We start from the raw sequence: 25,703 nt of genomic DNA, 5'->3' as shown, positions 1-25,703 counted from the left end.
TGTTTGGGAAGTGTATCTAAGAGAGCTCTTAAACAGATAACACGAGGGAAAAAGCTACTCCACTTTCTACTGTGGCTTTCAATCTGAATTTATACACGACGGGTGGCCACGTCGCTTGCGCTCCCAGGAAGACTCAGGTGTAACAGGAAGCCTGTTCAGTCCGCCAGCGGTTCCCTTCGTGCTGCCCGCGCTCTATGGTGCTGTAATCAGTGTAGGCTTAGGGAAAGCAGTCCAGAGCGGTTTCCTCTCTAGGCAGTCATCTCGGTGGCGCTGGGGTAAAATTGCGTCAGTTTCGCCTAAGTCTGAATCAGGACCGGCTCCTCATTTACAAGGTCATGAATAATTATGTGCGAGCTGTGCTTGTTTGCATCTCGTGGGCCGGACTCTGTTTCAGCTTCGGCTTCCCTCTCACGGATTCTTATATGAATATTCATGAACGGCATGGAGGCGTGTCCCTGGGCGGGGCTATGGGAGGGGCCCCGGGGCTTGCACTGGCTCGGTCCCGCGGTGACGGTGGCGGCAGCGGCAGCAGCGGTCACTGGCGTCGGGGTGCCTAGCCGAACGGAGCCCGTCCCGGGGAGCGCGTGAGTGTGCGGCGACGGCCGGAGGGGGCGGGGTCCGGGGATGGGGGCGGGGAAGGGCATGGAAAGAACCGGGCGCCTAGCAGTCCCGACCTCAGATTGGGGCGGCGGCGATGGTGGTGGGGGGGTCACTAGGAAAGTTTGCGAGGGCCTGGGGACGCGGGGGCGCTGCGGAGCTGGAGCGTGTGTGCGGGGGTGGAGAGCACTCGTGCCGGGAGCCAGAAGAAAGCGGGGAGAGGCGAGGGTGGGGCGGGGCCGGGCCGGGGGCGGGCGGAGCTACTCGAGGGACCCCCCCCTCCTGCCTTCACCGGCCCTCTTCCTCAACTCTCATGGCACGCCCCCAGCCACCCCAGGCCGCCCTCACAGTCCTCCTCGCCAGTCCTCGGTCTGTTCCTTCGCGGGCTGCTTGGCATCTCTCACTGTCCCCGCTGCTGCCGCCCCCTCCTCCTCCACCCTCATCTGCTCCTCCTCTTCGCCTGGCCGCTCGATGTCCGTAAGCTCCCCACGGAGGCCCTCCAAACAGCCCCTTGCCCTGGGCTGTTCCGCCTTCCTGTTGGCCCTCCCTCTTCCAACACTTAACCCTCCTGGTCGCACTAGTCGCACATTCAGCAGGAGACCTTTAGGGACGACCCTGCCGGCCCTTAGGGTGCCTGCCTGCCCAGGACTGAGGCTGCCTAGTGCCTTCCCATCCTTTGGGGGCAGCCTTTACTCCCAAGGCTGTCTGGTTTCCCTAGACCATTAAGGGTGCGGAGTTCTTGAGGCACTGCGATTCTGCAGCTTGAGGCCATGGCCTTGGTTTCCTGGGGCTCCTGGCTGGGGCCTCTCTACTGTAGCCACCTCCTCTGTCTTCATCTCTGCAGCCCCTTATAACCTCAGAGGTGTCCATCAAGCCCACAGGTGAGAGGATTTTTTTTTCTAGACTAGTTTTTCTTCATTTCTAACCACCCACACCATATCCCTTGTAATAATGTTCAAGGACAAGGAAGCAATCTTGTGTATTTTTAATTTTATTTTTTCCTGTCACCCCCTCCCCCCCCACACACGTTATTCTCCCACGCACAGCCCGTGGTAATTGGCTGATCAGAGATTGACATTGTCACAGTTTCTCTCCATACCCTCTTCGAAATAAGCTGGGACAGGGTCAAGGGGATGGGGATGCCTTTTGCAAAGACTGGGCACCACAGGTCGTTTTTAGCATTGAGAGCTATCTTCTCAGACCAGTTGGAGTGGGAAAGGGACTTTGAGGTTGCAACACAGTGAGGGTTGGGTTGCCCCTCCAGGGTTGTGTGCATTCCGTGTGTTAGGCAGCTTCTCCCTTGCTTTTGAACCTCAGGGGCAGTGCTTGCTATTCATCAGGTAGCAGAGCCTGAGGGGGCCTTGTGGGTGGGAGGGTGCATCAGCACCCAGGGTGGGAACTGAGGAGGTGGAGTGCCTGAAGAACTGATGACTTGGGGTCATGAAGGACTGGTCTAGGAATGCAGCCTAGGGTAGGGGGAGAGTTATAGGTGGTTACCAAGGATGTTAGTTAGCTCATTAGTGACTCCGAATGTAGTCACATTAATAGTGGCCAACTGTTACTTATCACTTCCATGCTTGGTATTTTGCATGCATTATTTGGCTTGAAACTCAAGTCTTAATACCCCATTTTTCAGATAGGGAAAAGTCACACAGCTTTAAAATGGTAGACCCACTTAGCTGTTAAATCTGTTAATATCAGATTCAGAAGCTCATGTGACAGGCTACTACTATGTGGCTGTCATCTGGTTTAATTTCTTCTGGTCCCTCAAAACTCCTTCTGGCCGTTTCCAGGCTAGTGATCCACACATATTCCTATTTCACAGTCTATGCAGGTCCCTCCCTGACTGTCCTGGAAGGCTGGACCCTGAGGAGTTTTCCTCCAAGTCAAGCCTCCCACCCCCACCCCCCGCCCCCCAATCAAGTCCAGTCTGTCCTCTCCCTGCCCATCCTGGGCCGGCTCCTCCTTCCCTTTGGCTAGGCCCTGGAAATCCAGTGGGAGGCCATTGCTATGGTAACAGGACTAGGCCCTGGCTTTACCTCATCAAATTCCAAGCTGAAGCCAAAACGATTGAGAAATTAAAGGAAAAAAATGTATTCCAGATGTTTACTTTTTATTTCTTATTTCCCCGTGTTTGGATGAGACAGCTCTGAGAGAAGGAGGAGGGGGCAGGGATGTGAAAGGAGAATGGGGAGAAGGGGGTAGGGAGCCACTCCCAGCCCATAGAGGGAGGGAGGAGACTGGGAAGGGGGGGGCGGCAGTGGGGCGGAGCCCCAGGTCGGGGAGGAGCGGGTTTTTCCCGTCTCCCATGAGGTGATTCCCGAGACTTGAGACTTTCCGGCCCTCTTACCCCGCCTGGAGTGGATACCTCTAGTGGGGCTGCCTGACCAAGAAGGGTGTCTTGGGAACTGTAAGTAGGGTGTCACAGGAGGGTGCTTGGGGATGTTGTGAGTGAGGTGGCTCTCATGCTCCAGATCTCTGAGGTTCAGAGCCAAGAGTTGGAGAGTTGTAGCAAGGATGTGGCTGTGGGGTCCTTCCCCACCCCGCCTGTGGGGACCTCCCCGACCTCCTCCTGGAGTTCTCTCTTCCTGTCCCACACAGCCTGGGTTAGAAATAGACTTCCTTGGCTAAGCCTGTTGACTCGCCCAGCTCTTTTCCTTCTCCACCTCCCCCTTTCCTGGGTCGACAACCACCCCAACTTATACTGCTTCTCCTTTCTCAAACAGGGTCTGCCACATGTGATGAAAGTCGGGGAAAGCACGGCCATGGCTTCCCCACTGCCCCCGGAGATGGGGGAGGAGCTGGCGCCTGTTGGCTCTGAGCCAGGTACCAATGGGTGATGGGTGCAGGGTGGGGCTGGTGACTGGGAGGGTGGAGAGGGTAGAGGCTGCACCCCTATTCTGTCCTGCCAGGTAGTTGAGTGACAGTTGTGTTGAGGTGAGAGGCAGCCAGTGTGAGATGAGTGCTGAAGGGCCTTGGGACCTGGTGAGAGTGAGATAGATCTCCAGCCGGTATGAAAGCAGAATCCTTGAGATGGGTCCAGTAATTCTTTGAGAAGCTGACACTGAGGCACAGGAGAGGTGGACTACATTTCTTTCTCCCTGTCTAGACTTTTTTTAATGGTTAGCTGAATGAGTGGGTGATACAGGATTCTATTATAGAAGGGTTGTGGCCATGAGTAATTCCCAAGGTCTTTTATTTGGCATTAGAATGCCTTATATAGAAGGTAGACTTCTGCCCCCCCCATTTCTTCCTGTGGTAGATTTACTTCTGTTTGACATAGGTCAATAATAAGTTTGCATTCCTGATCATGAACCAGATGACCTTGAGGAGGTGGCCTGGGAGTGTGCAGGGAGACACGGGGAGCTCAGCTAGGATCAACAGTTCACTATGGAAATACGGTACATAGGGCCCTATAAAGAAATAGGGCTAAATTGGGTTCCCAGGCTGACTGCCTCCTAGGGTCAGGCCGATGAATGTACTCATTTGCTCATTTATTTGATGGGAACCTGTGCTAGGTACAAAATAGGATGCTAGAGAAAGAAGGTGTTATAGCCCCCATAAATAGCTTTTAAGAAGGGGAACTTGTAAACATTGTGTAAGTTTGGAAAAGGTAGGCTACATCTGGGATGTAAAAAATCATGGAACAAGCAGTGCGTGCTAGAACCTAGAAGGACACCCTGTGAGGTTGGAGGGTTGGAGATTTGGTGCAACAGGAGTCACCAAAGTTTGTTTCATGATTCTTCTGACAGTTCCAATGAATCCTTCCTTTTGATAGGTGACCCTCGGGCCAAGCCCCCTGTTAAGCCCAAGCCCCGGGCCTTATCCAGCAAGCCAGCTCTGCCTGCCAAGCCTAGCCTCCTGGTTCCTGTTGGGCCTCGGCCTCCTCGGGGTCCCCTGGCTGAGCTGCCTTCTGCCAGGAAGATGAACATGCTGGCAGGACCCCAGCCCTATGGTGTCAGCAAGCGTCCCTTCCCATTTGCACCAAGGCCTACAGCTGACGCACCTGCTGGAGAAGTTACCCAAGAGTCTGGGAAAGAGGACGCTGGGAAAGAAGACTTACCTCCTTTAACACCCCCAGCTCGGTGTACTGCCCTGGGAGGTGTGCGAAAGGCCCCTGCCCCCTTCCGTCCCTCCTCTGAGCGGTTTGCAGCCAGTACAGTAGAAGAGATCTTGGCTAAGATGGATCAGCCTCGGAAGGAGATCCCTGCTAGCCCTGACCGCCTCTGGGGCTCCCGCCTCACTTTTAATCATGATGGAAGCTCTCGATATGGCCCCAGGACCTATGGTACCCTTGGACTCAGAGAGGATGATAAGACCCCTGCCAAGGCCCCATCCCAGGAAGGGACAGCAGAGTCTCCAGCAGAATGCCAGGAAGAACATAGCAAGACTCCCGTGGAGAGGTAAGGGCTAAGGAGAGGTAAGAAATTTTGAAGGGGCTAGGGAGCAAGTGGGCTCCAGTTTAGGGGTTTGCCTTCACTGTTAGATTAATTATATGAACACAGATCAACCCAGTCTGTGTCCCAGAGCATCTCTGTAGCAAATGATGGTGTTATGCTCTCTCTTTGAGTGTCAACAAGTGCTTTATCACTGAGCTACATCCCCAGCCCACCATAATTCTCTTTATAAAGAGCTGATGCACATTGTGCCAAAGAGTCATCGGGTTCAGTAGACCAGTTTGTAGTCACTGAATACATACCCATGTTCTTTGGAAGAAGGGACTGTTACGTCCATTTTAGAGACTGGAAAACCAAGGCTCCAAAGTGACTTCCTACAGTCTCTCAGTTTGAATTCAGCTTTGTGTGATTCTGAAAACCTGTGATCTTAACTGCTGGCTCTCATGATCTGTAGGGCACAGTTTTAGCCTTTGAGGAGTGGGATGGGAGAAATGAGACAGTAACAGGTCTTAATGCAGCTTCAGCTAATTTCTGCATAGAGATTTCTTCTATTTGGAGACATTTTCCCATCATGTATTTCTTATCCATAGCCCACCTGCATGTAAAGGAAGGCTGGCTGGGAGGTGCTTCTTGGGTTAGTGGACACAAGGCATGGGAGGGAGGTGAGGAATTTGGTCACCCAAGGCTTCAGGCAAATGAGCACCGGCCTGAAGCATACACAGCTAGGCCCAGTGGTTGCCTTCTGTCTCCTGACTGTAGAGGCTAGGCCTGTTGTGGTCTGGGCTGAGCCAGTAGCTGAAGGCCCTGCCCTGCCCTGCCCTGCCCTACCCTCCAGCTTTCCCTTCTCTCACCTGAAAACACCTGGTGGTTGGGCTGGGAGATTAACCTTTTCATATCCAGGACCGGTGCTACTTGGAGGCCATGCTGCTTCCCAGACTGGATTCATCCCTCCATCCATGAAGGGTTCAGTATTGGAAAATCACCACCATCCCCTCCCTCCTGCTATCGTTCAAGAAATATCAGTAGGGCTGCCAGGACTAGCTACATTCTGGCCAGAGAAGGATTTTAACCCCTTAGGGACTAGGAGAGGGAGACATTGTCTTCTTGGGGATCCCTCATTGATCTGGACACACATGATACTGTTCCTAAAAGGAGGGTGAGGGGACTTAAACCTGTGTGTGCAGGAAGGGAGTGGGAGTTATGTTCTGGGCATTTGGGCACTCCCTAACTTCCTTATCCCAAGTGGTTCCAGGCCAACCTCAGGAGTAAGCCCTGGGGTGTTTAACCTTTGGGTGCTGTTAAAATTGCTTGGGCAAATCCCCCCCCCTTTTCTGTTTTGTGTCAGACCTCAACATTCTTTCTCTCTCCCTCTGTCTCTCTTCCTCCCAGGAGCCTGACTTCTAGCCTGGCAATGAACGGGGACCTGGCTAAGCTGACTAGCTCTGAGCCACCTACCCATGTGAGTTGTCATCGTGTTGTGAACACAGCTGTAGTAAAGCAGAGCTGGGGAGTCAAGATCACCTCTTGTGCTCTCAGAGTTTAGATGGGGAAACTGAGACCCAGGCCAGTGTTCCTGGTCGTCACGGTGGCTAAGTATGGTTGATCATGATGATTAGGAGCAGTGCTTATGACACCCATAGCACTGACTAAGCCCCTCTTGTGTGCTGGGCATGTCCTAGAAATATTAGCCAAGTTAGTTCTTTTGGTCACTCTAGCTAGTAGGGCCTTTAAGCCCCTTTTGAGATTCCAGGACTCAGGCTAAGTAATTCACTTGGCCCTAAGCAGGACCTGAAGTGTCTGACTCTAGAATCCTCCCTGGCTATGCCGTTACTTCTGGGTTCAGAAAGAGGAAAGTCTGGGCTTCCTGTTCATTCCTTCTTCTCCCTGATGGAGCCTAATTTCCTGAGCAAACCATGTCAAAAATGGCCCTCGAATAGAGAGCCATTGTCAGCTAGAGGCTGTCCCACATGCCCCAGAATAGAGACCTTACTCTGTGTAATTGTATGCTATGTGTTGGGACATCAGAGAACAAAATATGCATTGTGTCTGCTGTAAGGACCTCACCTTCCAAAGGGAGCCAGTCAGACGCTAAGGTAGACATCCTTTAAACTGGCAGATATACAAGGTGTTGCAAACATGCTAGGAGAACTGGGAAGGTCACTTGCTGGGTGAGGGAAGTGGGAAGTCCTCCCTATGTAGCTCAGGTAGTGAGCGGTGTGGTGTGTGAGGAACAGCGTTCTTGGCAGTGGACTCAGCATATGCAGAAACAAAGAAGCCAAGAAGTCTGGGGCAAGTGGGGGGGGGGGTGGCCCGCAGTGAGAGGAGAACTGGGTAATAGTGAGGCTCAAGAGGCAAAAGTACAACATGGCGAGGTTTGGAGGCCGCCAAGGACTTTGGCTTGAGCAAAGAGAAGAAACCACTGAACAGTTTGAAGTTAGAGAAAGTTGCTTCTGAGGACACAGTTGTAAGGACACATCTTACTTCTTAGGTTAAGAAGGAGCTGCAGAGGCCAGGCGGTGGTGGCACATGCCTTTAATCTCAGCACTCGGTAGACAGAGGCAGGCAGATTTCTGTGAGTTCAAAGCCAACCTGGTCTACAAATTGAGTTCGAGGACAGGCTTTAGAGCTACAGAGAAACCCTGTCTCAAAAAAACAAAAACAAAACAAAACAAAAAAGTGGAGATGGGGCCTTCGGGGAAGTTCTGAATAGCAGCAGGGATCAGTGAGATGCAGATGGTAATGCCTTGGGCCCTAGAGGCAGTTGTTGGAGCTGGTGAGAAGTGGTCAGATCTGGATTGAAATGTGGAGGTGATAGAGAAGGGACAGTCAGAGTCTTTTTTGAGGAGGAAGGGAGAGAACATGCAGACTGTAGGAATACCCCAAGACATGTGGCCTTAGCAACTGAAGGATGAGGTTACCACTTAATAAGATGGGGGCTTTTAAAGGCAAAGCAGAGCTGGGAGACATATAAGGAGTTTGCTTTTGAGTTTGTTGAGTTCATGATGCTCTTTAGACATCCAAATGGAAATGTCAGTTGGATGATTGGATAGAGTGTGATGACATTTAGGAGAAGGGAAGTCTTAGAGGTTATCAGTGTGGAGATGGTGGTGGTATTGACTTAGGTCACCACAGAAGTAAGTGGTATACTGGAAGGAAGCACAGCAGTGGAGGCAGGGAGGACTGCAGGGGTGTGCCAGCAGGCTGCCAGTTCCTCTCCTGGGCTGCCTCTGGTTAGCATCAATTGGAGTTAGCTACAAGGGAGGTCCTCGGTGACCTTGGCAAGTGGTCAGGTGCAAGGTGTGAAGGACAAAGCCTGTCTGGAGTGAATCTAGGAGAGGTGGAGCAGGAGGAGCTGTGTATAGTGAAGGTAAGCTGTGCTTGCTTTCCAGAAAACAGATGGTAGCTAGAGAGAGAGGTGTGGCCAGAAGTGATCTCTCCTCCCTTTCCCTCTCCCTCCCTCCCTCTCTCTCTCTCTCTCTCTCTCTCTCTCTCTCTCTTGTTTTCTGTTAAGACAGAAGAAAGTAGAGCAGTTGGTGTGCTGTGGGATTGGTTGAGTGGGGAGGGAGAAATCAATGATGCAGGCTGAGAGAAGAGGGGTTGTCCTTAGCCTGGAGCAAGGACACTGCATGGTCATGGAAGGGGAACCAAGTCCTTAGGCTTCCCTGCTTCTGGTGGTGGATAGGAAGGAGTGCAGAATGTGGGTGTTCTTTTCTGTTCTGAGGGAACAGGAAGCAAGGCCAGCAGCTGAGAGCTGTGTTGGAGGTTTGAGGAGAGACTTATAAATAAGTTGTTTGTTGGGTGAATGGAAAGGAACTACACTAGGATTGGTGGGCACTCTGGAAGCACTTGGAGGTCAGTGGTGAATCTGAGGTGAGGCCAGCTGTCATTGCTGTGTTTTCCTCCAGCCACAGCTAGCTGCCCGGGTGCCAGGGTTGGCGGAGAGCTGCGTTTAAACAGCTTAAAACAGTATGATGCAGAGAGTGAGGGTGTTGAGGTTTGTGTTGTGTAAAAGGCAACTGTGGATAGTGGTACAAGAGAACTGAGGACTAGGAGGAGGGATGGAGCTGCGAGAAGGAAGTAGGGTTACTGACCCTTGCTTCCCAAAGGGGTTGAAGAATGAGAGTTGGGAACATGAAAAGAATGAGCAGGACAAATAGGAAATGGGATGGGCTGGTAGCAGACTTCAAGTTGAGACTGAAGGCAGTGATGATGATGTTTTTGGGAAGGACCAGGGCTAAATGTATGGCCTCAGAAGAATGTAGGGCAATGAATCAAAGCGTTGGGAATCAGGATGCTAGAAGAGTTGACTCGGCTCTTGAAACCACTGTGAACTGTAAAAGTGGTACTGGGAGGCTTTCAATAACCCAGGGGCTACTATTTCCAAGGAGTAAGTGGCTTTCAGACGACTGACAAAGAAGAGGGGCATTAATGGTACAGTTTAAAGGCACCAGTTTGGGAACTAGATTGTTTTAGAGAAGGAGAATGGGGATAGAGAAGAAGTAGAATTCTTTCTGTCAGACAGATCCACCAGGCAGTGACATTGGCGGCAGTGGCTAGGGGTCATGATATCAAGTGGTAGGGCACAGAAACCAGAACAAGTGTTAGTATATCAGTATTCATTTAATTTTTTGGGGGGGGCAGGCAGAATGGCACAGTGTTGGAGAATCAGGGGCTTGGTGCCACCTCTGTCCCCACCCCTTTCCTTTCCCTGGTGTCATCCCCTCTCTCTGCTCTCAGGAACCACAGCTGGATTTTTCTTTTCTTTTCTTTTCTTTTCTTTCCCCCCTCCCTCCCTCCCTCCTTTCTTTCTCTTTCTTTCTTTCTTTCTTTCTTTCTTTCTTTCTTTCTTTCTTTCTTAATACCCAGGGCCCATATTCACAAATCTTTTTTAATCCTTATCTAACTCTGAGGTGGACATTGGCATCAGCCCAAGAGCACAGGTGGGAACCCGAGACCCTGTAGGAAGGGGACATTCAGCTTACAGGAGGTAGTCAGTACTGGGATGCCTAGAAGCCATGTGCCTTTGAAGACTTCCATCATTCTTTGCTTGAGCACACAGCCTCTGTGCTTCCTTGGGTAGTGCTGAGGCCCGTGGGTAACCCAGAGCAGAGAATGGAACTTTATTCCTCTACTTGACGATGCTCCTGGGAGATGCTCTGGGCTTGAAGTAGACTTGTAGTCCTCTGAGGCGAGCCCTTTCCCGTTCATTCATGCTAGATGGTCAGATTTCCCTCTTTCTTCTTCCATTTATACAGCATGTGTTGTTTGCCCCCAAACTGTAGCCTCTTGGAGGAGATCCTTAGGTGAGCCTTGGGTTGGGTTTGAACCACTGAAATAGTTAATAATGATGCCAAGTGAATAGAGCTGGGTAACTTTTCTGGGGAGATGACCTGGTGGAGGAGTTCTACTTAATTCACCTCCTGGGACTTTCCCAGCTGACCCGAGGTCTTTATGAGCTTGGACCCAGCTGAGAAGTGAGTATCAACTCTTGATCTTTCTCTTGCAGGTTTCCAAGACCCCAAGTCCAGACTCTGTTTCAGAGCATGGAGGCTGTACCAGCACAGTACTCCCTGCTAACGTCTCCGTCCCAGCCTCAGAGTCTCCCCGGCTTTCAAGCCACCAGAGTTCTCCCCACCATTCTCAATTTCCAGAAACTCAGAGTCCTGCAGCTTCTGAGGCTTCAATTTGCCTCCCTGTGACTCCAGCATCCTTGCCTGATGAGCATCCCTGTCATTCCCCTAGCTCAGAGCTACCTGCTGAGGCAGCCCCAGAAACCCTCAGACCCAATAGCTCTCCTGTGGAGACAGTCTCAGGGCACCACAGCCCAGAGCAGCCCCCAGCTGTCTTGCCTCAACCCCTGATTGAGGGGGCTGAGCTGCCAGACCTCACACGAACGTTCCCATGTGGGGAGGAGGCAGCAGCCAGGAGTTGCACAGAACCCCGTCCCAGCAGCCTGGCTCAGCGCCGATTCTCAGAAGGGGTGCTTCGGCCACCTAGCCAGGACCAAGAGAAGCTGGGAGGCTCACTGGCTGCTCTGCCCCAAGACCAGGGGAGCCAGTCAGCCTTAGATCGTCCTTTTGGAAGTGGGACAGAGTCTAACTGGAGCTTGTCACAGTCATTTGAGTGGACCTTCCCCACAAGGCCCTCAGGTCTGGGTGTGTGGCGGCTAGATTCCCCACCCCCATCCCCCATTACAGAAGCCAGTGAGGCTGCAGAGGCTGCGGAGGCTGCTGAGGCTGGCAACTGGGCAGTATCTGGCAGGGAAGAAGGAGTGTCCCAGCAGGGATCAGGAGCCCCATTGGCTCCAGAGAGTCCAGGAGGGCCCATTTCTGGGGTTAGGGGAAATGATCCAGGTGTTTCCCTACCCCAGAGAGATGATGTAGAGAGTCAGCCCCAGTCCCCGGCTGTTCTTCCCCCTCCAGTTGAGGGCCCATCTGGAACAACCTTAAGGCAGGCAGAAGAGAGCTGTGAGGACCAGGAGCCACTGGCTGGGCAAGAGTCTCCTATCGCCTTGGCCACCAAGGAAGCAGCCCTGCCTATGCTAGAGCCAGTACTGGGACAGCAGCAGCCGACACCCCCTGACCAACCCTGCATCCTCTTTGTTGATGTACCTGATCCCGGGCAGGCATTGCCTTCTGAAGAGGAGGTGGTGACCCTAGGCTGGGCAGAGACCACCCAACCCAGGACAGAGGCTCAGGACCCATGTAGGGTGTCCCCAGAGCCTACAGGCCCTGAAAGAAGTTCACGATGGCTGGATGATCTCTTGGCATCACCACCACCCAACTCAGGCAGTGCAAGGCGGGCAGCTGGATCTGAGCTAAAGGATATACAGTCACCAAGCACCTGCTCCGAGGTAAGGTGGACATAGGGAGGGATGAGGCATCAGGTGTAGGGGTTGGGTTGCCCTCATTCTTTAAACACGGAGACCCTGGAGTACAAGCCAGCTATGGACCCACACCTCCTATTTCTGCAGCCTCTATCAGGGCGGCCTAGGGCAGTGCTTACAATTTAGCTGTTGAGTTCTAGTCCTGACCCCAGCATGCACTAGCTGAGCAGTCTTAGGAGTGAACCTTAATTGTAAACTTTGTCCTTTCTTAGTGGTATGCGTGCGTGCGTGCATAGCCAGGCCAACTTCAGGCATCTCTGTCCACCTTATTTTTTAAGACGGGTCTCACTGTGCCCTACAGTTCACCCATTTACCTAGGCCGGCTAGCTGGCCAGTGAGCTGTGGAGATCCTCCCGTCTTTGCCTCCCCATCTCGGGGATTATAGACCCTTGCCCCTGTGCCCAAAACTCTTGGGATCTAAGCTTGTGTGCTTGAAGCTTGTGCTGTCAGCACTTTCCTGATATAGCCGTCTTCCCTATAATGAAATGGAGAAACAGTTTCAGGCAATGTGTAGCCTGTTATTCCTGGGAATATTATGCAAGGGAAAGTTGGGCAGGCTGTGAGGGCCTGGGTTCATCTGATAGCATAGGTATGTTACCCATGCTCAGCTGGCACTACTAATTCTTTACCCAGGTGTAACCTTGAATCAGATACACTTCTACCCTCTGCCTCAGTTTCTGTGTATGTAAAATGGTGATGACTGTGATAGGCTGTACCTCAGAGAATGAGATGATTAAATGAGTTAAGACATGTAAAGTACTGAGGATAGTGTTGGGCTCATTATAAAGTTTATAAGTGTTGGCTTTTACAACTGGAATTACCGTTGAGTTGAGTTCAAGATTTGTTTTGTAGACCAGCAGCCAAAGCGCAGAGGAAGTGGTGTCCTGTGCAGAGTTACCCAGCAAGTTGGTAGCTGGGCCTAAGCCAGGACCAGCCCAGTTGTAGGCTCTGTGCCTTTTCTCATACCAGGCTGCCTCTGCATTTAAGGGCTAGAATCCAGGTGGCTTTTGAGACACATTTTTCAACCCTGGATTGGACTGGGTGGGGTGGAGCTGGAGGCAAGGAGGAGCGCCCCCCCACCCCGCCCCTCTGGAGTTTGGAGGAGGAGGAAGGGGTTAACACCACACTGACTCCTGCAGTAGGTGTGTCTGTCCCAGGATGTGAGTGACTCAATTGGCTTCTGGGCGGGGCTGCCAGAACTGCAGCTGCTCCCAGAGTCGGGGAGCCGCGCCAGGACAGGAGGGAGCCAGAGCTGTCGGACAGGTCTTGGTTAGGGAGCAGCCCAGCCCTGTCCTGGTACCTGGCTCACCCAGCAGCCCCAGGGTGGTCAGTAGGGAGGTGGGGGGCATGGCTTGGCCTGGGGAGAGGGAAGCCAGTATGTCTGTCCTGGAACGGCTACTGGCCAACGCGGCACTTCGGGACGAGGCTGGCAGGCTCCGAAGCCCTGAGCCCCAAGCCCGCCCGCCCTCTGGGGTGAGTCAGGGAAAGTTGGGTGGGGGTGCAGGGAGCCTTGTGCCCTGAGTTTTCTGGGCGGAGTCTTCCTGGGGAAGGCTGTGTAGAGGGGAAGAAGGGCCTGGGTGCTATGGGGGCTAAGAAGAGCTCTGGGTGGTCGTAAGTGGCAAATCAGTTCCCCTTCATTGACAGTGTGCCCCCTCCTTCCAGTCTCCTATTTAGGCCTCTCCTTCAGGCAGGGTTTCTCCTGGCAGCTAGCCAGGTCTTGCCCAAGGGCTGTAAACATGATCACAGGACTGTGCAACTCAGTGTTCATGTGGCCAGGCTGTTTAAATGCTCTTGATTGATCCTCTCACGAAGTCACATGTAGTGGAAATTATCTGTTTAAGGTTGAGGATCTTTAGGCCCAGAGCAGTTAAGTGATTTGCCCAAGGTCACACAGCTGAAACCTAGACAGCATTCTTCTGCCAGAGTGGGGCTCTGAGGCACTCTCTAGGTAGCCATCATTCTCAATTTGGATTGACTCCCTCCTCAATTAACTCTAAGCATTCTTTCCCCCCTTCTCCCTTCCCCAGGGACTCCTTGGCTGGGCCCAGAAAGACCTGCAGAGTGAATTTGGGGTTGCAGCAGATTCACGTCCCAGCAGTTTTGGTCCTTCTAGCTGGTGTCAAGATGCTCCTCAGAACTACAGCCTGGGAAGCAAGAGCCCTGGTGGAGACCCAGGCCTTGGGAGTAGAGACTGGAGTAGCAAGTGTGGGCAAGGATCTGGGGAGGGAAGCAATAGGGAGTGGGCCAGCAGATGCAATGTTGGCCAAGAGGTGATAGGAGCCAGTGCTGGCCAGGATGAGAACGAAGTGGCTGTCCATGAATGGGCAGTGGGCAAGCCAGCTCAGCTTGGCACTCAGGGCGTGCAGGCTGATCCACAGGAATGGGAATTTGGGAAGAGGGACTCCCAGAGCACTTACTCCAGCCATGACAAAGAGCTCCAGGACCAGGAGTTCGGGAAGAGAGACTCCTTGGGTTCTTTCAGCACCCGAAATGCCAGCCTTCAAGACTGGGAGTTTGAGAAGAGAGATGCAGATGAGAAGGGTCAAGAATTAGGGATGAAGGACCTCTCCAGTGGCTATAGCAGCCAAGATGCTGAGAAGCAGGACCGGGAGTTTGAGAAGCGTGATTCTCTACTTGACATCCGTGGCAGCCAGGCCTCAGCCCAGCAAGATCAGGAGTTTGGGTCGAGTTCTTGGCTACAGGATTACAGTGGCGGTGGCTCAAGGGCCCTCAGCTCACAGGACAGAGGATTTGGGGCACGAACTCTGAGCTCTGGGTTCAGCCCTGAGGAAGCTCAGCAGCAGGACGAGGAGTTTGAGAAGAAGACCCCAAGTGGTGAAGACCGGTTTCATGAGGCCAGCAGGGACACAGGCCAGCTGGAGGAAGGAGAATCTGGGGGCCTGCTGAGCCCCAGTATGCCTAAGTTGCTAGATGGCACCAACAGGCAGAAAGACCAGGGCAACTGGCAAGATGGTGATTCCAGCCAGGAGATCACAGGGCTGCAGGGGAGAATGCAGGCAGGAAGTCAGAGCCCGAGCAACGTTGATTTGGAGGACAAAGAGATAGGGCAGCGAGGCTGGGCTGGGGAATTCAGCCTTGGTGTTGCAGCCCAGTCGGAGGCAGCATTTAGTCCAGGGCATCAGGACTGGAGCAGGGACTTACATATGGAGGCTCCTGAGAGTAGCTATCAGTTTGGCATCATCGGCAATGACAGAGTAAGTGGTGCTGGCCTCGGCCCCTCTGAGAAGATGGGAGGTGGTGACTTTGTGCCTCCTGGAGAGACAAAGGCTGGGGCTGTGGACTGGACAGACCAGCTAGGTCTCAGGAACTTGGAAGTGTCTAGCTGTGTGAGTTCCGGGTGCTCAAGTGAGGCTAGAGAGAACGTTGTGGGACAAATGGGCTGGTCAAACAGCCTGGCTTTGAACAATGGGGATCTGGCCAGTCATTTGGGAACTGGAGGTTCTGAAGAGTCCAGGGGGATGGGAGTTGGGGAGAAGAACTGGACTTCTGATGTTGAGGTGAGAAGCAGAGATTTGCCAGGCCGGGGAGAGGTAGGAGGGCACAGCCAGGCCAGAGAGAGTGGTGTGGGGCAGCCCGACTGGTCAGGTGTGGAGGCTGGAGAGTTCCTCAAGTCAAGAGAGCGAGGAGTTGGACAGGCAGATTGGACACCTGATCTTGGATTGAGAAACATAGCCCCGGGGGCAGGCTGCAGCCCTGGACAGCCCAGGGAACTTGGGGTGGGTCAGGTAGACTGGGGTGACAATCTAGGTCTGAGGAATTTGGAGGTGTCCTGTGACCTAGAGCCGGGAGGTTCTCGGGGCTGTGGAGTTGGGCAGATGGACTGGACCCAGGACTTGGGACTCCGGAACCTCAATCTCTGTGGAGCCCCAAGTGAAGTTAGGGAGTGTGGGGTGGGGAGAGTGGGCCCTGGCCTAGAGTCAGATCTTAAGAACAGTGGCAGTTTTTCCCCTGGTCTGGAGACTGAAGACCCCTTGGAGGCCAGGGAGCTGGGGGTGGGGGAAACAAGTGGGCCAGAGACACAGGGTGAAGACAGTGCATCACCTTCCTTTGAGGCCCACCCTGAAGACACTGGAATGGATACAGGAGAAGCCCCAGGCTTGGGAGCCAGGTAAGGTGCTCCATCTGGGGACTGGGAGGGAGTGCGTGAGAGGTACCCCTTCTGAGGAGGGAAAACCAGCTTTCCTTATGCACTGTGATGTTCGGAAAACAGGGTCCTTTAGGGCTGCGAATGTGCAGTTTCACATTTTACATTTTATGTTAAACTTACACAAAGCTTAGATGCATTGTTTTTTGGGGGGATGGACATGAAATTTGAGGTGCCATTTTGCAACTAATGTTTTGGGCTTTCTCTACGACTGAGTTATGGCTGTCTAGGAGAAGTAGAATCTGTCACATCTTTGGTGGTTTCTGGTGAGTTCTTTGTGTGTGCATGTACAAGTGCACTGTGTGTGTGAGCACATAGACAAGCTTATCTGCCTATAGGATGACTACCTCTGCTATCATTCCTGTCTCTGTTTTTAGAGACAAGTTCTCTGAAACTTGCCAAGTAGGCTAGGCTGGCAGGCCAGTGAGCCCCAGGAAATTACCCTGTCTCCGCCTCTCCAGTGCTGGGATGACAAGCACACACCACTATGACTTTTTTTTTTTAACATGGGATATGGGGATTGTACTCAAGTGTTCGAATGAGCTATCTTCTTAGCCTAGTTTCTGGTGAGTTCTGTAGGCCACAAGCTCTGATGCCAAATGAGCTCCTAGAATGCTTATATAGGTAGTGGAAGGCGACCTGTGGGTGATGACTGGTTGTCTGGCCTAGGTGATCTAACCTGCTCTGTCATAGCACCCAGAAAAGCCGTGGTTAAGGAATCTGAAGTTGTTGAGAACCAAGTCCCAGCCCTGTGACCTTGACACCCAACCCCAAGTTAATGAAAACAAACCAACTAACCTTCCTTCCTTCTTTGTTTTTGTTTTTTGTTTCTTTTTTTTTTTTTTTTGAGACAGGCTCTCTGTGTAGCCTTGGCTGACCTCAAACTGGCTATGTAGGCCAGGCTGGCCTCTAAATCACAGAGTTCAACTTGCTTCTGCTTCCCGAGTACTGGGATTAAAGGGGTACTGCCTGAGAAAGAGAACTTTTCCTGGGTGGTAGGCTGGTAAGAACCAACCAGTCTGTCTCATGGGTGTTCTAAAACCAACCGAGGTGATTCCACACCTTGTGGGAAGGGCATGAAAAAGGCATCACATGTCTTTCGTTAACATTTCCATCCATTGAGATTTGGTTTTCTTCTCTTTAGCGTGTAGAACTTTTACCCTTTGCAGTCCCAGAGTGGGAGCTTCCTACTAGGCCTGTGGGAAGGGAAGGAGAGGGAGGTGTTGGGTGGGGGCTGTTCTAAGTGGAAGGGCAGATGGCAGTGGGAGGAGAGCAGGAGGGACTGGGAAGGGGCTAGAGAGGCTCTGGGTGGGGGTTGAGAGAGACATTTGTCATGGAGGTGGAAGAGGGAGAAAGCATAGGGCTAGGAAGGGAAGCTGAGGAAGGGTGTTCTCAGGTGACTGGGTAAGGAGACAGGGAATGATTGAGGTTGCAGTGCAGTCTGCGTGGAGTGTGAATGTGCAGAATTAAATGTTGGGGGTAGGTTCCTGTGAGCCTGGACTAGTGTTTGGGCTCCGAGCTTCTGTTGCTACCAATTAACCCGGGAGGCCCAGGGTTCCAGCAGCAGTCCTGGCACGAGGGAGCACGGGTTCCATGTGCCTGTCCTCATTTCCCTTCCCGGGACTCAGCCTCTCTGCTTCAGTGTTGAGCTGTGCATTGATCTTCACAACTGCTCTTTGCAGCAAGAGAGTGATTTTGAGCCTGTCCTTTTGTTAGGTTGAGAGATGGTGTGACCTGCTTAAGGTCACAGAGACTGCAGTATGGGCTTCTGACTTCCTTCTATCAACTGCTTTCAGGCAGGACCACTATATTCAAAACAGATTACCAAGGAGTGGGGCTCTGCCCTCTGCCCCACTGGGGTTGGTTCTTGAGGAGGGCGAGGGGCATTCTTTTCTGTTATTTAGGGTGGAGAGAGGGTGCTCCCTGCAGCCTTACAGGACAGGGCAGCATGAGGACGGCCTTGATAAGGAGGCTGCTTGAATCTCCACACCCCAAAGAACCCATGTTTTTTTGGACATGCTACCATGATCCATCTGGTGTTGTCACCTGAGCTTAGAGTTTAGCCAGAATGCAGGCAGCAGAGCCTCGTTGTATAGAAGAAAACAGGTTTCTTCCACAGCTGGAAGGAAATCATTGTTTGGGAGGGCCTGTGTAGATGCCGTGTTTTCTGACATGTTCTGAAGTAAGCCAGTCCTGTGTTTGGAAAGAGCTGTGTGCTCGGTGGCCATGCATGGGACTGAGTGTTTTTCTGATAGCATATCTAGGACTTGAACCAAGTTGTCCAGACTTCCCTGACTAATGCCCGTCGAGCTGCTGCTGTGAGCATCTGACATGGGGAAATTAATACACTGTGGAATGCTTATCTTCCAGGAAAAATTTGGAGGTTTCCTTTGTATCGGGAAGTCCTTAAGAATGGGTCAGAGTAATCTGGCTTGGGGCCCATCTGCTGATTCTGAATCTCTCTCTACCCACCTCTGTGACCCTGGGCAAGTGACCTGAAGCAATGGCCTTTTCTCAGGACCCATATCCTCATATGTAAATTGAAATTTACTCCAGGCTGTCTTGCAGTTTTCATGAGGAAGGTTAACACATGTAAAGTGATTAATACAAACCCCTGTTGCCTGTGGTAATTGCTTTAAAATATATATATATATATATATATATATTATATATATATATATACCTGCATTTGCATCTGTTTTGCAAGTTTGCATGTGAAGTGTCCATAAAGGGAGGTCCCTCGGGGACATTTGTGTTTCGGACCTCATGTTGAGCAAACATATCCTTGATGGTCATTGGTTGGATTGCTAGCAGGAATAACTATGACAAACTAGCATGGAGGTGAGTGGTTGAAGGGAGCCTGAGCTGTTCTGGATCTAGGGCCATCTTACCCTGGTGAGAGGGTGACAGTGGTACTTTTGAGTCTGATGGCACTGGCACAGGATCCTCTCTTTTCTGGTCTCTTGGCCATCCCTTGCTCCTGTCCTTTGGACTCCACAATGCAAAATCATCACAGCCATTTGGAAATCTTTGTAAGCTCCAAGAAGACACAAAGATCACTGAGTCCAGGCACCTCATTTCAGGGATGAAGATACCGGGGCCCAGAGTGGGAGTGAGATTGTGAGTTCCTGTCTGTTCCTGTGGGTCCCAACTTCCTTGTCCTCTCTTAAGTTCCTTCCCTGTTTCTCTTTGGTTATCAAAGCCAACTTTGCCCTTCAAATGCATCATCCCAGCTCCGGCGCTGGTGCCCCCTCATTTTAGGTCTTTGAGCCTTAAACACCAGGACATGTGGCAGATGCGTCCCCAGAATTTGCATGTGAAGCATCGGTGGAAGGTGGCGTTGGGCAGATTGGGTGGTGCTTAGATAGGGTGATGTTTGTGGAAGGTTTAGGTGAGGCATCCTCTCAGGCCAGGAACCTCTGATCAGAATGACGAGGACCATCTTTGTAATTTCTTTGTAGTTTCTCACGTATCAACCGTATTGTAAGCACTTATTTTCTGCCAGTAAGCCCAGTGAAGTTCTGGGACTTTTTTGATTCCCGTTTAACAGATAAAGAAACCGAGGTTTGGACTGGGCATGCAATTTGGGCCAAGGCTGGCATGGGTTCAGGGTAGAACCTAAGTCTCTGTAGGCCTAGTCGGCTTAGTACCCAGGTTCCTGTCCCTCCTGTCCTGCCAGGAGGCCCTTAGGATGTGGATGCCTTGGGCTCTCAGTATGGAAGTTTCTCAGATGTAGAAGGCAGAGGCCCTTGGGTGGGTATACACTGATTTCCTAGGGCTCTGCCATGTTCCATGCCATCCCGAGAGCCCTCTCAGAAGCCCCTTACTACCTTCTGCCTTCAGTGGGCTGAGTGTAATCTTTCTATCCCTTCTCAGTTGGTTCACATCTCAACTGCCTTCTTGTCCAGACTGGGTGGATACCATTGCTGCCCTCTTGTTGCCACCTCCCTGACTCTAAGCTGGCTTCAGGGTGAGCTGGTTTTGGCTGCCATCCAGGCTCTCGAGTCCTCTGTCTTCCTGTATTGTATAGCCTCTGCCACCTCTTCCCTCCCTCTCTCCCTCCCATGCTGCTTTAATTCCTGTCTGTCAGCAGCTTATGGAAGGACAGACTGACACATCTCTCCCTGTCCCTGTCTCATCTTCCTGCTCAGGACTGACTCACCTGCCATGATTCTTTACCTTCTACAGTATCTCCAGTTACCTAGTAGTCTGGCTTCCAGGCATTGCCCGCTAGCCTTCACTACCCTTGCGTGTGTCAGGGTGTGGTTTTGAGCTGTGTGTAAGTGTGGTGGGTACCAGCACACACCCGGTCTGCCCTAGGTGTGTGATGAGTGAGCATGCTTTAGGGAGTGGCAGCTGGATATGGTGTGGGTGGTGCCATCCTGGTATTTGTGCTTTGTTCCGAGGGAGCATTGAACAGAAGTCACACTGCTGTGCTGTATAGTCCGCACTGCTGTGCTACCTGTCATTCAGCAAACATTTGTGTGGTTGCATCTCTGGGCCAGAGATGCTGGGGGCACAAAGACAAAAGGAGCCTGGATTTGCCCTTGAGGAGCTCCCAGACAGGCAGTAGAGGTAGACACACAGGATCGAAGGTGGTTGGAGCTTTAGGTTAGAACCGGTGTAGGTTGGCGCCTATAGCCATAGCTCTCAGAGCTGAAGAGCTGTGTGAGTTTGGGAAGGGAGGAAGATGGCTTCAGAGGATGATCTGGGCTCTGCAGAGGCTATCAAAGTACAGGTGTTGAGAAACTTTCCAGGTCAGGGCAAGGAGCTACTTGTTCCAAGATGGCCGTGTGTTGTGCCCAGGTGTGTTCTGGAAAGCCCAGGATCTGTGAGGCTGGGGATAAAGAGTTAAGGTATGAAGATGAGATGAGAGTGGAGGCAGATGGGCTGACTCTTGGCTTATCCCAGGAAGTGTGACTATCTAGGCACATGTTCCTGAATGGGGCTTGAACCGCAGTAACTTAGAGCAGCAGTAATATGTGTGATTTCTGGGATGTCCTGAGTGCTGGGCGCTATGCTGACAGGTGACAGTCTTTATTTTTTCCTTCCCTAGTGACTCCGTAGAGAAACACAGGGTATTTACAGTGCAAGGATATAAGTACAGGCATCTATCCTAACCCAAAGATCTGAAACCCAAAATGTGAAACTCTAAAAAAATTTTCTTTGGATTTACTTATTTATTTATTTGGGTTTTTTGTTTGTTTGTTTTTCCCAAGACAAGGTTGCTCTTTGTAGTCCTGGCTGTCTTGAAACTCACAGAGATCTGTCTGCCTCTGCCTCATGAGTGTTGGGATCAAAGGCATTCGCTAAAACTGCCTAGCAGATTTACTTATCTTTTTGTTTTATGTGTATGGGTGGTTTGTTTGTGTTTTATGTGTATGGGTGGTTTGTTTGCATGTATTGCTGGGTACCATGTGCATGCAGTGTCTGTAGAAGTCAGAAGAGGGTGTTAGATTCCCTGGAACTAGAATTAGCTGTCCTGTGGGGTCTGGGAATTGAACATGGGTTCTCTGGAAGACCATTCAGTCCTCTTAGCCACTGAGTCATCTCTCCAGTTCCGTCAAATCTGAAAGTTTTTGAGCACAGCATGATATCACACAGAAATTCATATCTGGCCCCAGTGGCAGGTCACAAAGTACAGGTAAACCAAAATTACCATCAAATTACCTTAAGTCTACATGTGTAAGGTAAATATGAGACACAGAGATTTTTGTTTAGGTTTTGTTATCCACATAGCTCCTTATGGGGCTGGAGAGAGAGCTCTGTCAGTAAAGTGTTTACAGATCTGAGTTTGGTCCCTGGAACCCAATAGGAAAGCTTCATGTGGTAGTGTGCACACTTGTAATCACAGTGCTGGGGAGGCAAAGACAGAAAGGTTTCTGGGACTTCCTGGCTTGCCATCCTAGCCTGCTTGATGGAAGTTCCAGGCCAGTGAAAGATCCTATCAATAGAAAAAGGGAGCTGGGCAGGTAAAAGTGTTTACTGTCAATGTGTGACTATCCAAGTCTGATCTTTTGTAGAAGAAGAGAACTGACTCCCAGAAGTTGTCCTTGGACACACACACACACACACACACACACACACACACTGGTGTGCACATGTGTGCACTGGGAATGGTGTCTGAGGTTGTTCATTTCACTACACATACTCCTATGCATCGACACACAAATAGAGCTCATTTTTTATGCATGTGCAAATATTTCAAAACTTGGAAAGGTCTAAAATTTGAAACCGGACCCAAGCATTTAGATAAAGGACACCCAGCTTGTAGTATGTGAGAAAGCCTAGCTTGTGACCTCCCAAGCAGCCAAGCAGACTCAGCCCTTGCTTTGTGTGCTGTGTGCTTCAGGGAAGAGAAATGAGGTCTCACTGGTTGGTGAATGACTTTGATTTCTGGCCTGTCCCCTTTGCAGCCCCAGCAGGTGCTTGGCTCGCTCCCCACCTTCTGGCTCCCAGAGCCTTCTGGAAGGGATAATGACAGCCAGTAGCTCAAAGACAACTACTCCAAGGGAATCATCAGCTTCAGGCCTCAGGGTTCTGTTGGAGGAGGAAGGAACCACTGCAGGTGCTGGCCAAAGGGAGCCCGAGGAGTCTAGCAGAGACCCTTTGCCTTCCTCGAGGCCTCAGCCCGATGGTGAAGCCAGCCAGGTAGAAGAGGTGGATGGCACCTGGACTCTTCCAGGGGGAGCTAGGCAAGATGAGCAGGGGTCAGCTCTGCCCCCCCAGCGGCCTCCCAGAGGACCTCTGCCCAGCTGCCCCAGTGAGGACTTCTCCTTCATAGAGGTCAGTGGAGGGTGACTTGCGGTGGTGGATGAGCTTTTGGAGGAGTCAGGATATGTGGATGATGGGGTCAAAGCCCCATTCTCAGCGCTTTTCTGAACAGTCATGGGACACAGGCTGCGGGTGCCTCATGGCAATAAGAAACTGCAGTAGCCATCAGCTCCTCAGTGTTGAGGGGCTCCTGTGGGGTGAAGCAGGGCATGGCTCAGCAATAGTAAATGGTGTTGGTGGTTTTTTTTTTTTGAGCAGGACACTGAGATCCTTGATAGTGCTATGTATCGGAGTCGTGCCAACCTAGGGCGTAAGCGGGGACACCGGGCCCCAGCCATACGGCCTGGGGGTACCCTGGGTCTGTCAGAGACAGCAGACTCGGATACTCGGCTGTTCCAAGATTCAACAGGTATGATCAGTGTATTAATTGAATGGAGTCTGTCAATGTCTGGTTGTGGGTAAGGGTGGTTTCTGGCATATTGTTGAAGTTGTGATACCCTCCCCTTGACATTTGCAGAGCCGAGGACTTCTCGGGTGCCATCTTCAGATGAGGAGGTAGTGGAGGAGCCTCAGAGCCGCCGGACACGGATGTCCTTGGGCACCAAAGGGCTGAAAGTCAACCTCTTTCCTGGCCTGAGCCCATCAGCCTTGAAGGTACAATCTGATCATTCAATATACACAATCAGCCATCTGGCCTGCCAGCCTTGCACCCAGCATTGCTTTCTATCTGTCTGTCCTCCATCTGTTTTGTCCATCTGTCTGTCTGTCCATCCATCTACCCACCCAGCATTTCTGTCTGTCTGTCCATCTCTCTGTCCATCCACCCACCCATCTGTCCATCTATCTGTCATCCATCCGTCCATCCATCTATCCATCTGTCCCTTCTTCCATCTCTTCTTATTGTGCTAAGGAGGATTCTGGAAGGTTCCGTTTGTTCCCTGCTCAACTTTGTTCAGTGTGCCAAGTTTTTTGGAAGAAAAAACAGGATGTTCTTTCATCTCATAGCCTCCACCATATTAGTTAGGGGTTGGGGGTGGGTGGGCATGGTCCATGCCCATGAGTGTCTCTGGTGAAGAGAGATGTGTAGGTATAAATGGGGGGAGTTCAGCCATGGGCTGGGCTGTTTGGTTGAAGAAGTTATTTCCTGACTGTAGCTGGGAATGGGAGGTGGCTTGGGCAGGGTTTCTTGTAAGCCATTTCTCTTAGCCTTGAGGTTGGCACAGGAGTTGGCTCTGGGGTGGGAAGGACATTGCCTGCAGAAAGGATAGACAGGCAAAAGCATAGGTGTGGGAAGTTATCACTCTTTGTTCAGCCTAGTTTATGGAATTTTATTCCTCCAATATCTTTCTGATGTTCAAGGTATGAGGATCAGCTCTGAGGGAGGCAGACCTTTGACTTTCTATTGATAGAGGGGTTCCGGCCTGGTTCTGGGGGCTGCATCCTCTTGGTAAAGGCCTGGCCTGTGTATCTTACTGCCTGTTCATCTTTCATCTGCATCTCCCAGGCTAAGCTGCGCTCCCGGAATCGCTCAGCTGAGGAGGGGGAGGTGACAGAGAGCAAATCAAGCCAGAAGGAGTCCTCCGTCCAGCGTTCTAAGTCCTGCAAGGTCCCAGGGCTAGGGAAGCCCCTCACATTACCCCCCAAGCCAGAAAAATCCTCAGGGTAAGTCACTGAGTTCCAGGTATCCCCTGAACTTCAGGTATTATCCTGAGAGTAGGAAACCCACTTTGGAGAAGTAGAAAACTGAGGCTGTGAGAGGAAGTCGAGCTGCCTCACATTAATTAGGGGTTCCAGGCCTGCAACAGCCAGTTTCTTTAAACTTTGCTTTTGTGACCTTTGCACTCTGCCTTCCAGGTCAGAAGGATCATCGCCCAACTGGCTACAAGCCCTGAAGCTAAAGAAGAAAAAGATCTGATCAGGGGCCAAGGGTAAGGGCTTGGGTGAGAGTAGGGCCTGATGTGGAGAACTTGGGAGGCCCTGTCCTGTGCCCTCTTGTAGTCTTTAGTGTTTCTCTTTCTGTGAGGCTGGAAAGAAACAGGTGAAGCCAAACTGAGACCTGGTTAAGTCCCTTGGTTCATGGAGCTGGAATATACCCTGGGATTGAAGAGGTTAAGGGACTTCCATCCTGACCTGTATCCCTGTGTGCTAGGACAACCCCCAACTGCTGTGGTTGACCTAGTATGGTCAGCTAGCCTATACAGTTTAGAGATCCTAACTGGAGGTCCTAGTAGGGCTCCTAGTAGCCTCAGCACTGGGCTCCCATGAGGGACTCAGGATGGCCACAGGGCAGAAGAAGCAGGAGCCTTGTCTCTTCTCTGACCTTTGTCCTCTCTCCCAATGTAGGTCCTTCCATCTGGCAGTCTCAGGCAGTGCCATTCCTGTGGGGTCCCCAAGTGAGGAGACAGCTGGAGCCCCACTACGGCTCACACTGCAGCCTCCTTTCCCCTCCGCTTCTGAGGAGTGTCTGGGAGGCACATGTATGCACTTTGTATCACAGTCCCAAATTTTCCCACACCTTTGCAGCCGGCTCCCCTTACCTAGCGGTGGGAGGTTTTGGTCCTCTCACTCTCCTCCCTTCACCCTCTCTGCTTCCTTCTTCAGCTTCCCTTGGGTTTTCTTTTGATACCAATTTATAGCATTTTTTATAAAAGCCTTTGATTTTTGTAATGGGTGGACCCCATCCCAATCCCCACCCCAGGTCTCCCTCCCTACCGCCAGATGTCCCACAGAGACCAATGACATTTTACCACTTGAAACAATGAATAAAGTTTTTTGGGAATTGGTGTTGTCCAGGAGACTGTGGTATGTGGCGGGATTCAGATTCCCCGTTTGGGACCGCATTTGGAAAATGCTGCTTCTCCCCTGTGTTAGTTTACTTGTCATT

At 51.6% G+C, this 25,703-nt stretch overlaps 1 protein-coding gene across 3 annotated transcripts; it reads left to right on the top strand.

The window, feature by feature from the left end:
- Window positions 1-452: 452 nt before the first annotated feature.
- Window positions 453-25,602, top strand: Tnks1bp1 (tankyrase 1 binding protein 1). Of its 3 annotated transcripts, none has more exons than XM_027422640.2 (12): window positions 453-584; window positions 3,324-3,423; window positions 4,376-5,000; window positions 6,384-6,453; window positions 10,501-11,847; window positions 13,908-16,009; window positions 22,462-22,831; window positions 23,078-23,228; window positions 23,337-23,473; window positions 24,324-24,481; window positions 24,674-24,747; window positions 25,163-25,602. In XM_027422640.2, the coding sequence occupies exons 2-11, from the start codon at window positions 3,339-3,341 to the stop codon at window positions 24,732-24,734; spliced, it is 5,106 nt and encodes a 1,701-aa protein (XP_027278441.1). In that variant the 5' UTR covers window positions 453-584; window positions 3,324-3,338; the 3' UTR covers window positions 24,735-24,747; window positions 25,163-25,602. The 3 variants fall into 3 exon arrangements, with proteins under 3 accessions (XP_027278441.1, XP_027278442.1, XP_027278440.1); XM_027422641.2 differs by lacking the exon at window positions 453-584 and adding an exon at window positions 1,095-1,478; XM_027422639.2 differs by lacking the exon at window positions 453-584 and adding an exon at window positions 2,855-3,007.
- Window positions 25,603-25,703: the final 101 nt, after the last annotated feature.

This window comes from Cricetulus griseus, chromosome 6 (assembly GCF_003668045.3).
Source record: "Cricetulus griseus strain 17A/GY chromosome 6, alternate assembly CriGri-PICRH-1.0, whole genome shotgun sequence".
Taxonomy (NCBI): domain Eukaryota; kingdom Metazoa; phylum Chordata; class Mammalia; order Rodentia; family Cricetidae; genus Cricetulus; species Cricetulus griseus.
This window is presented reverse-complemented; position numbering and strand designations above follow the sequence as displayed.

What these genes read in the sequence shown, in the direction of transcription:
- Tnks1bp1 (XM_027422640.2), top strand. Translation starts at nt 3,339, where the DNA reads ATGAAAGTCGGGGAAAGCACGGCCATGGCTTCCCCACTGCCCCCGGAG. An exon ending in AGCAAGACTCCCGTGGAGAG is followed by an intron (nt 5,001 to 6,383) that starts GTAAGGGCTAAG and finishes TCTTCCTCCCAG; the next exon opens with GAGCCTGACTTCTAGCCTGG. An exon ending in CACCAAGCACCTGCTCCGAG is followed by an intron (nt 11,848 to 13,907) that starts GTAAGGTGGACA and finishes TCCCTTCCCCAG; the next exon opens with GGACTCCTTGGCTGGGCCCA.